Consider the following 17,416-nt stretch of genomic DNA (forward strand, 5'->3'; position numbering starts at 1 on the left):
TTAAATGAATCATACCTCAGGCGTAAAGTACTTAGTGTGCTCTACTCTCGCTTAATATTTTTTACTATTCCAGTGGCATTAAATTATATCTACCGCTGATATATTTTATTGATATAATATAGCAAACATTACTAATAATAGAATTATTGATTAAATCTGGCCGTATTTAAATCCCTTAATTTTAATATTCATAATAAAAAATTGAAACTAATTGTTGTCGGTTAGTCGATTCATATGAATGTAAGACCATAAACATGGTAACTTTTTTAAAACATAAGGATTTGTTTTTTTTTTTTAAATGAACTTTTATTAAAATTTCTATTAGATAGACTCTCAATACTCAGGACAAATTCCTCAATGTTCATACATGTGATATACAGTCGAATTCCATTAAGTCGAATTCTATTAACTCGGAACTTCTCCTTAATCTTAACCCCCACTACAAACTACACTACCCCCACGCGATGCGATACATTTGTATGAGTCTGTGTATATTTATATATATAATATTCAGAGATAGAAGAGCGCATGCGTGTAGTTTACTCTTTAAAGAAGAAGGGGCATTCAATAAGTCAGAATTTTCAAAAAATTTCCGCTCCTCTTATAGTAATTGTCTGAATTAATGGAATTCTATGACAATAGTAATTATTACGTGTTTATTCTGATTTCCGTCAGGTAACATAGTCCGGCTTTACTATGACACTGTAGCATTTCAAACAAGAATAAGTTATCCGTGTATACAGTGGAATCTCTCTAACTTTTAAACTCCCAAACTTTAACCCCCCTTTCATTTGTTAGAAATGCCCGTTTACTGCCACGAATATTGTAACTATGATTCCAGGAATTTCAAACCCCTCGTTATCAAAGTTAGAGAATTTCGCTGTATGGATTCTTGTGAAAGTGATATACGTCCAACAAGACTTTAAATCGTATTGTTACAAAAGTAATATTTTTTTTTCCATGTATATATTTTTGAATAATCAAAATTTGAATTTGTTTTTAAAGTTACATGAAAATTGACGTTCTGTCAAAAATAGCAAGGAGTGACGTACGTATTCATTTTAAATACATAATTTTAGCTGGCGTTTAACCTTTCGCTGGTCGCGCATCACCGTCCGCCTTCACTAGTCACATCGCGGGGGATCGTCGTAATGTTAATTTTCTTACAGCGTTGCTAAATCTATTGATAATATATTCCATCCATATTAGTTATATTTATTTCGGTTCCGTATATTTGGCAACGTTGAGAATAAAATTTCACTCTAGTTTCGTCGCGCTCACGAGGAATCGTCGCGATTCCACGTTTATTCGACATTTATTGCTAAATATATAGTTAATATAAATAACTATAACTTCAGAATCGCTTTTTATGTATGCTCAATAGATCAAAGAAGGAAAAACTAAATTTTTGAAAGCTTTAAAAAAATGATTTTTTTTTATTACAAAATAAAGCGAGGAATCGCCATAACGCGACCAAAGAAGGGTTAACAGAGATCTTAATCATCAATATAAGACATAGTAAATGCGCATATTTACGAATAAGTAAACACGATGAACTGTAATGAGCAATGTTTGTATTGACCAAATATTCTATTGACACGTCGCAGAGTCAAAAGGTTTCAGTAAATACGTCTGAACTAATGTTAACTGTTTTTTTTTTTATCACATCAATTAATAATATCTATTTACACTTAACTCGTTGATTTATCTCATTATGGAGAATTAACGCGACGTGATGATAATTAACGGCTTAAAAAGTTTATTTTACCAATTAAATGTCATTTTATTTTTTAAATTTAAACTTTTCTACTCTTTTTTTCTTTAAACAGTTGAATAAATAAAATAAATAAAAATGGAAGTCTTAAAGGTTAGTTGGAGTAAAATATCTATACAAGAATATGAAAAGTACTTAATATTGAATAGATCTCAAGGGACATAAGAAAAAAGAAATAGTAAATAAAACAAATAAAAAAAAATATGAAATTTCCCAGTAACTTTGTCACATTATATATGTTTTTATTTTTTCCCTTCCTGGTGCCCTTCCTTATTTCTACTACTTTACTTTCTTGAAACTCCAGATATTACTTTTCTTATTGTGGTTATTTTTTTCTTATCATTATAGTCGCTTTTTTTTTTTTTTTTTTTTTTTTTTTTTTTGAATAAAAATTTTTATAAAACATGTTAACGGTATCATCGATCTTAGTTTACTTTGACAGGCCAACAAATCAAAGTTTTCAGTCAAAAGAATTTTCATCCATTTAAGAATAAAAAAATTGAGAACAAAAAAAAAATATAAAATAAAATAAAGAAGCGCAAATAAGAATAATTTAACTCACCGTCATTTCAGCAGATGGATGATCAATAAATGTCAATTCCGATTCTTCATCAGCCAAAAGAACACTGACTGTTTTTTCTCCTGATTCATCATCTGCAACATATATAGCTGTTCACAATACAAACAAATTCAATTTAAAATTAATGTTACATTTAATATTTTAATTATTTTCCTTTTAGGATCTAAAGAATTTGGAGAATCCAAATGTGCACAACTCGCTCATGCAAATAATGATTAATAGATGACGCTCCTATATGCAAAAAGGTATTAGAAAAACAATGGCAACTAAATATAATGAATTGCCAGTTTCAAGTTATGCACAACTCAATCGCGAAGCAATGAGTTGTGTTCCGCTTACGCTTATTCGGTTCCAGCTGATTCTCTCGCATAAAAATCATATTTATGGATTAAAATATCCTCAACTAGAACAAAGTTCGTATCATTTAAAAGATAATTTATTAATGATCAAACAGAATACAATTTTAAGTCTCTTTTGTTAGAAATAATGATTTAAAAAAAAAACAATGTTAAAAATATGACGAAATCGAATTTTCATTTTCAGGCGAGTGTAGAGCATAGCCTTCGTGTTTAAGGTATGCAAAACTTGTGATTGCGATCAGTATGTACGGATGGTGCTGAACACAATAACTTTAAAAATTGACAATCGATTGATCTATTATATTTTTTACTACACTTGAATTCTTAAAAAGAAGAACTCTTTTGAAAATCACTATTCAAATTTTTTTTGGTTCAATTATAATTAATAAAAACTTCAAACTGATAATTCACAAAAAAATTAGCTGCCATTTTGATTTTTGTCATCATCATTATTACTTTTTTTTTTTTTTTTCCAAGTATACACTTATATATTCTAAGGTCTCAGGTAGTTCCATATCCAGCCAACTTAGTCAAATTCAATCTTTTAATACCAAATCAAATTCATTTTTTTTTTAAACCGATCAAATTCATGAATCGGCGACGGGACAAACCTCAGGACCGAAAGACCTCACACTTTTGTGTGACAAAACTCTTTCAGCAACCGCTGGGATTCGAACCCACGCCTGGCCAGTGATCAAGTTCGAGAAACCTAGTTCTTACGCCTTAGACCACTCGGCCACGATCACCAGTTTTTACTTTTTAACACTTTCTTGCATACAGAAGCGCCATCTATTGATAACTTTTTGAATTAGTAAATGAGTTGTGCCCATTTGAATTCTCAAACTTTTTATTTATTATAATTAAATAAAAAGGATTTGGATAATGATTTACTAAAGAGTTCTTTTATTTCAAAATCCAAGTATAATAAAATATAAACTATTTCAATGGGTTATGTATTTTTTAAGTTATTGTGTTTACTAACATCCGTACATACTGACGGCCATTGCAGTTTTTTTTTTTTTTTCAAAAATTATTTTTAAAAAAAGTGACTTAAAATTGTGTTCTTTTTATTTAATAATTATCATTCAAACGGTACAAATGTTGTTTTAGTTAAGAATATTTGAATAAATAAGTATAATTCTTAGATGAGTGAATCAGCTGAAACTGAGTAAGCGTTAGCAGAATATATCTCATTGCTTCGTGATTGAGTTGTGCAATAATAACAACTAATGCACTCGGAGATAAACAATAGGAATAAAATAGCGCATAATTATAAAACAAATAACAATGTCCTTTAACTGGTTTTGTTTAATAAACATCTAATCGTATAGGCATATAAGCTCAAAAGTTACGTGACGTAGATAAAGAGAAATAGTGATAAGAGGTAACTAGGCTAAATCAACAAGTCTGACTGTTTCTATCTTCGTTACTTGTATTTGACTTTTAGTAAATTCTCTCTATCTGGTATTTCTTCTTGAATAAATTCCAAGACGAATTTGCTGTGAAAAGACGATTTACATTCGAGTTGCTTTACTGCAATCAGTTGAATTACAAAAATCAGCTGTCTTATGCATGGAAATTTTGTTTTATTTGTGTTTGAATCTTACATTTTACTCCTTTCATCAACAAATTAGCATTTAAATTCGACATGAGCTTTTGGCTTTTACGCGATTCTAAATAAATACATGAAGGATGAAAACATCTTTCACGAAATTTCTGTTTCTTTTAATGCAGCGCTCAAAGTAAAAAAAAAAATATAATCTTTTGACTCAATAATTACTTTAATTAGTTAAATTTATTACTTGAAAAATTGTTTTTTTTTTACTTCATTTTTTAATACTTTATGAGCGTCTGAGGTGTGCACTTATCAATTTTTCTAACTTTTATTTTTTATAATTTTTGAAAAGGGTGTCAATTATTTATGGTTTTAATTAAAATACTACTTTTTTTTTGCTAATAGTCGTATAAATTTATCCTAGTGTTCAATATTAGTTTATTTAACAAGGCTCGAACTGATAAAAATAACTTTCGAAATTACAGCAAAAATTATAACCCTAAAACCCTATTATATACTGAGGTATGGCATTCCTTAAGTCATTTTTAAGTCTATAGTCCAGCAAGTATTTCGAAGCTAAAGGTCTAATTAATGATCGCATTGGAAATGGGGAGTGTCGAGAGAAGACTTATAACTTAAATTTCGTTATTCATGTTCAGAACGCCTTGTTATAAACATTACTCTAGGTCCCGAGGCTTACGAAACCCCAATGTAAAATGCTTCAGTGAAACCGAACTATGTAATTGATGTTTTTTTCCGAGCGTGCTATTTGCATGCGTTAAACGCTTTTTAGGATCTCTATAGTATCCTGTATTACGTTCCGTTCTTAATAAATGAATAAAAAAACACAAAAATTTATTTGAAATTATTCCGTCATGCCTTTCTCTCCTCTCCTGAGTTCTTTAAACCATTTTATAATTGCATTTACAGAAAATCGGACTAAAAACTTCTAATTGAAGCCGTGGTTTTGATCAGAATCGACTTTTAAAAAATTCTATATAAAATCGGGACTCACTGGCTTATACCAAAATAATATTTTTTTTCTCCATTTATGAGCTAGTTTTTTTCCGAACAACTTGTCTGATATCCCTAAAGACTGAAAACTTCTAATCGAAACCGTGGTTTTGATCAAAATCACCCCCTGAGAACTTCGATAGGAAATCTTTTGAGATATTAGAATTTTTCATAATAGTTAGTCTATCAAAGTTGAATGATGATTCATTGGCAAAGATAATTATAACTCTACTAAACAACTAAATTGCATGCCCTCGTCTTTATAGTTCAACAGTACCATGGATAGAACGTTTGCTCAGCGACTTTAAGGTTTCGCCTTCGAAACCCACCGAAAAATAAAAAAAAAAAAGTCATCCTATTCCATTAACATTAACAGCGGATTATTTGACGGTCTTGCCAGTAAATTTCACTGGTTTGGTCAGTAAATTTATCTCGGTAAAGCGAGCTGTAAATTTTACTAGTTTACATTCTAAAACCAACTGCGTTACAAGCGTATTATTTAAACACACATTAAATTTGTTCATGTTTAAGGTCCAAGTATGGTTTTCTGTAGTTACAAAACACATTTCACGGGATATTAAGTATGTATAGTTTGCTTATGGCGTTTAAATGTTATTTAACAAGTGAATTAAGTTCGACTAAACACTCGGTTTTAAAATATAGTTAACCATCATTCCTCAAAAGCAAACAGTGGCTTTTACTAATTCAACTATTAATAGAATTAAAAATCGGTTACAAAAAATAACCATAAAAATCTCTGATGATAGTCACCATTAAATTACCAGCGTAAATAGTAGTTGTTAAAAAAGAAATTTTCAAAATTTTATAATTGTTGCAGCTATTTGTTAAATTTAATTGCTTCAACTTCTTCAATATTAACAATTCATAAATAACCGAAAGAATATCAATCAGTGAATGAAAAAATATATGCAAAACATGCTATTAAAATTAATAATTAATTCCGCAATAATTGTATGACTAAAGTAACAAAAGATCAATACCGACGAATTGAAATAAAGGTTGGTAATCAAGTGAGTTGTCGTAACAAACAAAGCAAACTCTGCTAGAGTATATAAACGTATTATGTACGACGTATAGTACGAAGCATAAACGCTTTTGCTTTTCAGTTGTAAAGCTAATAGTATTTAACAGAAATATCTGTCACATGCACTGTAAAATATCGAGAGTGAATTTAGAGTAATAGCAGACTTTATTTAAATCCGGAGTTTTAAAAAAATCACTCCGTAAAAGAGGAGTTTATTTTTTCAACGGAGACCTGGATTTTATTCAAATCCGCACTCACTTCGATTTGGAGTTTTAATATTAAAATAAACTTCTTTTAGGAGTTAATTTCACTCCGAACCGAAGTTTCAATACTAAAATAGACTCCCCTTCGGAGTGAATTTTTTCTCTAAGGAGATTAAATAAATATACAGTCACCCTCTCCGTATTCACTCCAGATTAAATGCGCGTGCACTCAGAAAATTGTTTATAGTGTGTATAGAAATACCATTTGTGGCCACCGTTCCATTTTTGGACATTTAATATTTTATTTTAATTAATAAAAAAGTATACAATAAGATTCCCATTTTAATATTGGGATATTAGAAATATCTTTAGAGGCATTTTTAAATTTAATTATGTCATTGCGTTTTTTACAAGTTATTTTATTTCTATTTTTCAAGTGTCGAAAACTGGCCAAAAACGGTACTTCTACCCTATCATCTCAAAGTCAAATCATATTTTACCTTTTTATGGAATAGAATAATTAAATTAATTTTATTGTGACTCACCAATGGAAGTATCGTAAGCGTGCAGGTACTCAGAAGTCATAAACTGTGATACAAGAGAACTTTTTCCAACTGATGGTGCTCCAAGCATTAAGATTTTGTAAGGTACAGAGCCTTGAGATGCACTACTTTCTCTAGAGCTTGCTAATGAGCCCGCAGCTGAATTCCTCGCTGAACCAGGATAAGAGGCTGTTAAATGTTCCGTGCTGCAACACAATGCACATCGTGTTTTTTGTGTAATAATGCTACTGTAATCGTAGAGACAACAGCTAAATAAAAATAATTGTACGTATACAGATTGTGCTTAAGTGCCATGAAAAATCTCCTTTAACATCAAAGAAAAGGATGTAATTATAAAATTTATTTTGTATTATTGTTATCAAAGTTGACTTGAGTATATTTTTTTTATTATGTAGAAATATAAACAATATTTATATTAAAACAAATATTCACTAAAATTCTAATTAAATTTAGGATGCTAATATAGTCATTTTCACACTTATCGAAGTATTTATTTGATATTAATAAATGCATTTATTCGAAACAGTTTTTCAGCCTTATTTGGCTGAAATAAGCATTTATTTGCTTCAAATATAGATTTATTAATAGTTAATAAATCTCATATTTGAGTAAACATCACTGTGATTTTTGACTACAGCACCACTTTCTGTTTACAATACCTTTCAGTATACTGTCTAGTGTAACAAATTCAAAATATAATCAAAACTAAATATTATTTTATAAATAAAGAAAATGCTGAATATTTTTCAAATTAATTACTGTGCGTATTATTTTTTGTAAAAAAATAAACTTAAATGGAACTATAAATTATTTATCATAACCCTACTTAATTAGCTTCATGTGCCATTTCCTATTCAAATAAGCTATTTATTAACTACAAGAAATATTTATTTGGTTCAAATAAATCTCATTTAATAAATCATTTGTTAACTATTAATACGTTGACTACTCTAAACTTTATAGCATGACACGACTTTTTTCGAACGTCTTTTGAATTTTTGAAAATTTCAAAATTCAAAGGAAAAGTCAATGATTGAGTTAATACACAAATAATGCCTCTTACAGTGAATTCAGTTAGTATTTAAAAATGACGATGTAACTTACATTGTATTACAACCGAGCCAGTACTGTAGCATTTATTTTATTCAAAAGTAAATAGAAACATAAGTATAGTAATAAATTATAATTTTTACGATACTAACAATGTAATTATTCAAATAATTTCTAATTCAAAAAGCCTTTGATGAAATTATGATGTAGTATGGTAAAAAATGTATCCTACATAGTGAATTTAAAAATAAGACATTTGAAAATTGACGTTAATGAAAGTATTGTCCAGGATTATGATTTCAACATCATAAATTTTACTGGAATTTTTTTTCCGTGTGGAGACTAAAAGATAAAATGAATTGAAATAAAAAAATTATTTTTTTTTATTACAAATGTGAAATATAGCTGAAATTACTGTAATTATTTTAAATGGTTATACTCCACGAGAAGTCCATTATGTTATTTAGTAAAGTACAGTACACATGTTGTTAAGTTAATTTTATACTCATAAGCAGGTGGTTTATAATGACATTTTCGAATGCTTTGGTATAATAAAAAGGACATTGATTACATGTTAATAAATATCATGAAACTCTGAGTCTTATTGTAAGTGAACTATTAATTTAAGCTACAAGCATTAAATATTGGATATTTTAAACTATACACAACAGAGAATTTACGTTGACATTACGGTGTACAAATTTTCAACAAAGAGATGTCAAGTGACCCGAGTGATCTCGTTACCGATTAGCCTTAGGATAAAAGCTTCTCGCACGATTGGCCGATCAATGGTCCCAAATTTTTATCAGGTCGTCGCCTTTCAAGGCTATTCTTTTAAATTACTATAAAAAAAACTATATATATATCCAGACGAATGGGTATAACTAAACGGTTATCGATTATAAATGTATGTAAGTATAAAAAAATTATGTATTTTTTTGCTCAATAAAATAAGAACGAGTCGAGACTCCAAGGAGATGACTTTGTAAAATATTATGAGTGTGTATAAAACTTATATCATTATGATTTTATCATATTTTCATTGTGCAAATAACTCTTGTATCTTGAAAACGTAAATACCTAATTAAAAATCATATTTGGTTTTCGAGCTTATCATAACAAGTAATATTTTGTTAAATTAATTATTTAAATGAGCATTAATTATTCAACTATTTTATGGTGATTTCTGCTCGCAAGAATTAATAATGATGAAAATCCTGCAGATTATCATTTTAAATAACAGATAATATTATTTAAATATATAATTATTAATTAAAAATTAAAATACAATACAGTAAACTTATATACATATCATATTTTTATGTCTGTCAGTAGCAGAATAAACGTCAACAGGCCAAAACGAGATATGTCGTTTTCCATTAAACGTACTGTAGTAGCTGGTCATGACTGAGGAAATTGTCCAACCGCAAATACGATGGTCACAGACCACACTCTAGGGTCTAACACGTGGGTCTACGTCACCTCAAACGCCACACGTAAACTCACGAGTTCGATCTAGAGCACTGGTCCTTACAACACAACATATATATAGTTTCATCATCATCATCATCATCATCATCATCTTCATTTTCGTCATCATCATCTTCATCATAAATAACTTTATTTATGTTAGCTTCATTCCATATTAATAACGCTAAAGTTAAAGTATAAAAGTGTTTATTATTTAGTTTTATTACACCAAAACTATTTTTACGTTCAGTAATTTTATGACCAAACTTCAATATTACAACTCATAACTATAAAAAATAATTTTATTAATACCTCGTCAATGTGATAATAAAAAACGTTGATATTACTGCACCTACCTTGATTACTTTTAACGTGAGCTAACGTTTAACATCAGAGATACACATAAATATTAAATTTACTTAGACAGCTACGAGACGTAAAAGACTACAAGTAATTATACTGTTCGTTGTGTAATATAGTTTAAGGATACAAAAACTTTGTATTGTAACTATATACCGAGTTAAAGTTTTAAAGCTTTAAATCTAAGTAAATATACGAGGAAGGATGAGTTATTAATGTGTAGATGCTTTTATGACACGCATGACGTACCGCTTGATATATCCAACATCACACGCTGTGCATAACATCCAACCCCTATAACGCAATATTTCCATCACGATAATTGAGTCAGGACTGCACTTTGCTCGCACTTTACAGTATATATATATATATATATATATATATATATATATATATATATATATATATATATATATATATATATATATATATATATATTCAAGATGCACTATTCCAGAGAGTGTTATAAACAATTACGCTTTAAAGTGATTTCTAAGATAAGTTGTAAAAAGAATATATAATAAAGAATATCTATGCATCATAAAATGAGGTCACAGTCTCAGAAGGGTAAAAAAAAATGAAGTATATTGTTAAAGTATGTTAGAAAGATTGTTGTTAGCCAAAAAAGATTGTCTAGATGTTCTATCTTTACTTTTTTTTTTTTCTTCAACTTCTTTATCATGACTTTTTTTTGGTACTTTTTATTTGGCTGATTTTCTTGGCTCACTAAAATCTCGAAAATAAAAGCCACAGAAAATTTATCGATTTACACAATCGAAATATTTTAAAAAATATTTAACATTAAATAATATTAATTAATTAATAATTAGTTTCATTTTATGATCCTGAAGTTAACAGACAATTAATAATTTTCGTACTTAAAAAAAAAAATAAAATAATAAATATGTATATGCAGAAAATTTTAAACTAATGATGCGATTTTTTAAATATTTTTTTTTTTTTATAATTTATCATTTTGAAATAAATAAAAAAATAATTAGACTTCAGGTAACTTCAGTATCATTTTATTTTTTGTTTTTAAATTTTAAATTCAATTACGCGGTATTATAAATTCATAAATTTATAAAAAAAAAATATTGGATTTAATATACAACGTGTCCATGCATATAGATTAACAGCATGAATTGGAAAAGTATACAAATATGAATAAGTTTAAATGTTAATAAAAAAAAAACGTGTTAGTAATATAAAAAATAAAATAAAATTATATTATATATAAAGTTCACAACAATTCTATAAGAAACTTTACTCTACATGAGGAAAGATTTTGATGAGCTAAGCTAGATTATCATTCTCATACATTTGAAAGACGAGAGGTGGATTATTATTATTATTATTATTGCTACTACTACTAGTACAAGTGGGTGGATCAGCAATAAAAACTACGAGATGAGATAAAAGTAGGAGTTGTCTAAGAAAATAAAATGCATGGTTGTGCTTACCTAGAGTTGCTGGAAGCTACACTATTGTTAGAGCGAGATCTCCGGCTTTTAAGAGAATCACCACGATTTACAATGCCCTTTCCTGTTATACTGAAATGCCTTAGCCTATAGTATTCTTCTTCTACTCCAGTATTTGGCATACTAGCAACCCTCGATCTTTGTTGTGGAAGACACAAGTAATTTGGACGTCCTGATGATCTGCTTCCGGGCGTTTTAACTGACTGTGATCTACTATGATGAGGACTTCCATACCTATAATACAAAAAAAAAATAATAATAATAATAATAATAATAAACAAATAATGCAACAGATAAAATAAATGTAAACCCATAGAGTAAAATTGAGTTGGTGTGATAAAATGAAATGATACTGTGGATTAAATAATTTAATATTTGTATGAAAAATTGAAAGAGATAATTTGAGAATGATAGTAATTGCTTTTTTCTGTCAATTATTTATTAAACAGATTTATGTTTATAAACAATTCTCAATAAATTTTTATTTTAATTAATAAAATGAAAATATTAGGCCAATCAATTGAAAATGGAGATCTGTTAAATGCTTCTGTGAGCGATATCCAAATAAAATTAAAGTATATCATGTGTACAAATATTTTATTTGATATTGTAAAAAATAAACTAAATTCATTTTTTTCAGCTCTATTAAAAAATTTAAAGTGATGCCTGATGTATATTTATTTTATTTCCTTTTACTCAAAAGTAAAAGTATAAAACACACCCATGCATAACGTTTCCATTGAAACTTGAGTTGATTTTATTTTTCAATCAAGCTTTTATTTTTATTTTTTATAATAAATATAAAAAATAAATATTTTATATTGGGTTAAAAAAATTTTTTCAACTCCGCTGATGTTATTTTCAATAAAATATTTTATTTGATATCTTTTCGTAATCCTCTGAATTACATCTTCAGATCATTTACTATAAATTCCAATAAAAACAAAAATAACTATTAATAAATATTAATAATATGACTGCATAAATCATGCATGACCATGTTCAACCATACATGATTCATGCATGCTCATGTATGGTGTTGCAGAAATGATGTATGATCATGCTTTTCTCGCTATGTATAATCATGAAAGAATCATGCATGCTCATATATGATCAGATACCGTTAGGTACCATCATTTTTGCGTCATAATGTATAATCATGCATGGTCGAGTATAATTTTGTATGAATCATGCCTGAACATGTCTGAATTATTTTTCCGTCAAGCGTAGCCATAGATGACCGTGAATAATTGTGTGACTGCATAAATCATGCGTGATCAAGCACAGCATTGTATGACTCATGCATGATTATGCAAATCCATACTTAGTTATACATGATCATTATTTTCCCGTGATATATTATTATACATAATCATACATGATTAATTATTGCTGTATATAAGTTGGGCATAGTCGTATATGATCCTGCAAATACTCAGTTATGGCCTTTCCTTCTCTGTCGTACATGGTCATGCATAATTAAATATGACCTTACATGAATTATGCGTGATCAAGCACGACTTCATATGAATCATGTATGGTCATGTATGACTTTCAATGAAAATTATTTTCTCGTCATACATAATCATGCATGCTGATTTGTTTCCGGAATATTTGTATTTGTATTTTTATACTTATTTAAATATTTAACTTAAGTAAAAAAAGTGACTGAAGTAATATAAAGAAAAATGTGAATATTAGATGTGATGTTGAAAGGAAAATTGTAAAGAGACGTAGGACTGTATATTGAAGATGAAATGAAAATGTGTTTATGAAATAAACTTGACAGCAAATACTTGTTTATATGTCATCGTACACAAGTTTCAAATGAAATGTCAAAAAAATATGTGGATTTTATAGAAATATTTATATTTTATTTTTACACACAAACATTTATATTAAAATTAATTATAACTTTATATTTTATATCTATTGCTGTTATTTTAACTTCTACATAAAATATGATAATAAGAAAATAAAAACAAATTATCATTGTCTATTTTCTAAAATTAATATTGGCATTATCCCTCATTTACAATCACGTCCAATCCACCCTTTTTGACCCAACAGATTTTAGCATGCTTATTTCCAATTTACTTGTAAGTCTAATCAAGAAAACTGTCACGTTTGCAGAAAAAGAGAAACGGTAAAACAATAGAAATAGAGTAAGCTATGTTAGCAGAAACTTTTTTTTTCCTTATTTTCTTTTTAATAGATTTTGAACCCAGGACAATGTAATTTATATATTGTTTTTATTACTGTTACTTTATTTTATATTGCTAAATACATAATTCGAAATTGAATCAACTGTAGTTGCAGTAAATTTCGACGTAAACTACTTCAATAATTGTCGGAAACTTGAAAAAGTAATTGTCGATACAAATAGAAAAAACCAAGTTGAATCTAACAATGAAATTGATCCTGAAATATTTTGAACTATCAGAATGAACGAGGAAGCAAAAGAAGTCGTATTTTCTCAAGAGATTTCATTCGTTTAAGTATATATACCAAATGTTCGAGCATCGATTACTTGATACCGCTATTTCTTTTTTTTTTGTCCATTTTTTATGTTTTTTACTTAAGGATAAGAAGGATATATATATCTTTTTTATACTTTGATAACTTAATCACAGAATCATTGCCTCTTTCTTTCATTTTCGATTACATTTATTTATATATATATATATATATATATATATATATATATATATAATAAATTTTTTGTTTAGGTTAAAATAAAAATTGTTTTACTTTGTATGTTGAACGTAAACTAAAAAAAATGTCAAATATTCTAAAATGACTCGACAAAATTTAAACCAGCGAAATAAAATAAAAAAATATGAGTGTAAATGTAGCAGACAAGACAATTTTTTAATTGCATACAAAAAATTTAACAATTAAATTGATAAAATAAAAAAAAATGCATCTACTGGTTTTATCATTTTTTAAAAGTCTATTTTTTTATTTTTTTTGTTAAAAAAATTATATTTTATTATTTTAAAATTAAAAAAATTGTCAAATGTCCATTAACTTTACTGTCAGAAAAAAATATAATTTTTAATTTAAAAAAAAAATTATTTAAATAGATTTTTAGAATATCAATAAATTAAGCTGAGGCTAAAACGTATTTCATATAATAATAATAATGAAGTAGATAGAAATGCAATAGAAACCTTCAGACAAAGAAATTCCAAGAGCTCCAGCCCGTCATGTTTCCACGAAATTATCGATTAACTCTTGACTTCATTTAGTCGTTGAAAATAAAATAAAACACATCCTTCACTTTTTTTTCACTGTCTACTAAATACTGACTAAATCTCTCTAATACTGAAATTACCCGACGTCTCATTGTTGGATTTTTTTAAAAACGATAAATTTAAAAAAAAATATTTAAAAAAATTGCCCCAATAATTTTTTTAAATTTCTACATGTGCATATTTTTATTTTTATTTTTTTAAAAATTAAATTGTTGAAAAAAAAATTCAAAAATTTTTAATTGTCGGCTAACTTCAGATCATTTAAATCTTACTATCTCATTTATCTAATCGCACATCTATTTTTATTTCGTTCTTTTTTTTTACAATGACCGTCATTGTTGTTACCCCGCACTTTTATCAAACACTATAACTTTACTTTAACTAATTACTAAACTGTATCTCTGTCTTTGTTTTTAAATCAATACCAACGAATTAATTAATAAACTCATTTAAGTTATTATTTATTTAATATTAGATCGCGCAAAACTACCGGAGAAGTGAACAGTGGCAATAACGAAGTACTAATGAGCATCGGTATGAAGTTGGCTAGAGCTTCAAAATTTTCACGATCTCCCATTGGTTTAAATTTTTCAAAATTACCAAATCAAATAATTTATAACTAAATCAGATGATCTTCTGTAAGCCAATGAAATTTAAAAAATTATAAACGGGATTAGTGTTTTTTGGGTGAATTTTCAATGAGAGGACAGATAGTTTTGGTGAGGACTCAGACTCGGTGTTCGGTGTCAAAGTCTCGAGTGCGGTTATTGTTAACTTTTTTTTAATTGAAATAAATTAAATTATCAAGTGAAAAGAGTTTATTTGTGATAATAGTGAAGTGAATTAATTATTTTTAGTACATAAGTGAAGTGTGTGATTATGAAAAATGAAAAAAAAAAAAAAAAAAAAAAAAACAGAAAATCGTGAAAGTGAGAGTTGGCGTCAGTGTAAAAATTCCTGGTTTATTTTATTTCCCTTTGAGTTGAGTGTTAGAGATAAATTTTAATTGTGAAAAAATCAGTAGAGTCTATAAAAATATCTAATTTACTTTAAATATCAAAATTATTATTTAATATAGACTGAGGAAAATTCTAGAAATATGAACAGTAGCACTGATAGGAAGTATAAAGACAGCATCACAACTAATACTATTGTTATAAATTTCATTTTAAACACGGCTTCTGATTGGTCGAAATTTAAAAAAATTAGCAAATCAAATAATTAATAACTAAATCGACTGATGTTCTGTAAGCCAATAAAATTTATTTAATTTTGAACGGGCCCTAGTGTCTTGTGGGTACCTTGAAATCAAGGGGGAGTTAGTCGCACACTTCACTATCTAGCGTAAACATTTGGAGATCAGTCATTGTCAATTTATTTAAATTCATTGTTATCACAATAATTAAGATATTTAATTTAATTATTCAGTAAAAAATGTGTTAGTGATAATCGTAAAGTAAGTGAATTATTTTTAGTGCGCGAGTAAGTAAGTGAATTTGAGAAGTGAAAAAATTTTTAACAATGGTAGTGAGCGTCTTTGTCGGTATTAAGTCACGGTTTGTTCTTCGTTTTAGTTATGTCGTGTTTTATTCTTTAGTGGATCGTAAATAAATCGATAGGTGACAATAAGTAGTGAATTTAATAATTGAAGTGATTAAAATAAATATTTTTTTAAAATTCGAAAGACAAAAAAAAATGGCGATGATTTAACACTAATGAACAATAATATGAAGTTGGCTAGAGTTGTGATTGTTATTGCAAATTTGAATTAGATCGTGTCAGCTGATTGGACAAAAATTTTAAACGGGCTCTAGTGTCTTCTGGAGGAAGTTGAAATTAAGGGGAAGTCAATTGTGGTCGGAGATCAAGCTCAGTGACAACGTCTCAAGTTCGGTTAGTGATAATTTTAAGAATTTACTATAATTAAAATGAAAAGTTTATATAAATTAAATTATCAAGTGCAAAGTGTTTATCTGACAATAGTGAAGTGAGTTAATTATTTTTTGTGCATAAGTGAAGTTAGTGAAAGTGAAAAGTTAAAAAAAAAAAAATGATCCTGAAGTTAGCAGACAATTAATAATTTTTGAATTTTTTTTTTCAACAATTTGATTTAAAAGAAAAAAATAACTAAAAATATGCACATGTAGAAAATTAAAAAAACTGTGGGTGCAATTTTTTGAAATATTTTTTTTTTTAATTTATCGTTTTAAAAAAAAATCCAAAAATTATTAGACGTCTGCTAACTTCAGTATCATTTTATTTCTCAGTGTTATCAATAAATTGAAAAGCATGAGTGAGTGCAGTGCATAAATTTTTAAAATTAAATTCTCGTAAAAATAATAAAAATGCACGAGTTATTTTTTACGTAAAAAAAATCGCGGAAAGTTGACGAGTCTAGTCAGCATTTTTAAACTCAGAACCCTTTCAATGGATCACCTCAAGGAACTACGATGTCATCATCACTGCAGGTTTACAAAAAAAAATCAGCAACCGGTGAGTGAATTTTCAAAACTATATCACTATGATAAACTTTTTAATTGAATTTTTGTTCAATTATAATCAATTACATTTGATAAAAAAAATCTATCATGACATTAATAATACTTTCAAGTTTCCAAAAATTATTAACAAAAAAAACTGGCATAAATGCGTCGCAATGAAAGTGTGAAAAATTTACGGTAAAAACTTTGAAAAAAATTTTATAG

General features: G+C 27.6%; 1 protein-coding gene across 4 annotated transcripts in view; it reads right to left on the reverse strand.

Moving 5' to 3' along the window:
• The window catches only part of LOC103577599 (uncharacterized), an 83,657-nt gene that overhangs the window by 31,496 nt on the left and 34,745 nt on the right, over positions 1-17,416 (reverse strand). For all 4 annotated transcript variants that reach the window (XM_008558311.2, XM_008558313.2, XM_008558310.2 and 1 more), the window contains 3 exons: positions 11,437-11,688; positions 7,076-7,278; positions 2,337-2,428 (listed from right to left, as the gene is read on the reverse strand). In XM_008558311.2, coding sequence (XP_008556533.1) covers positions 2,337-2,428; positions 7,076-7,278; positions 11,437-11,688 — 547 coding nt within the window. The remainder of the gene's footprint in view (positions 1-2,336; positions 2,429-7,075; positions 7,279-11,436; positions 11,689-17,416) is intronic.

This window comes from Microplitis demolitor, chromosome 6 (assembly GCF_026212275.2).
Source record: "Microplitis demolitor isolate Queensland-Clemson2020A chromosome 6, iyMicDemo2.1a, whole genome shotgun sequence".
NCBI lineage: Eukaryota > Metazoa > Arthropoda > Insecta > Hymenoptera > Braconidae > Microplitis > Microplitis demolitor.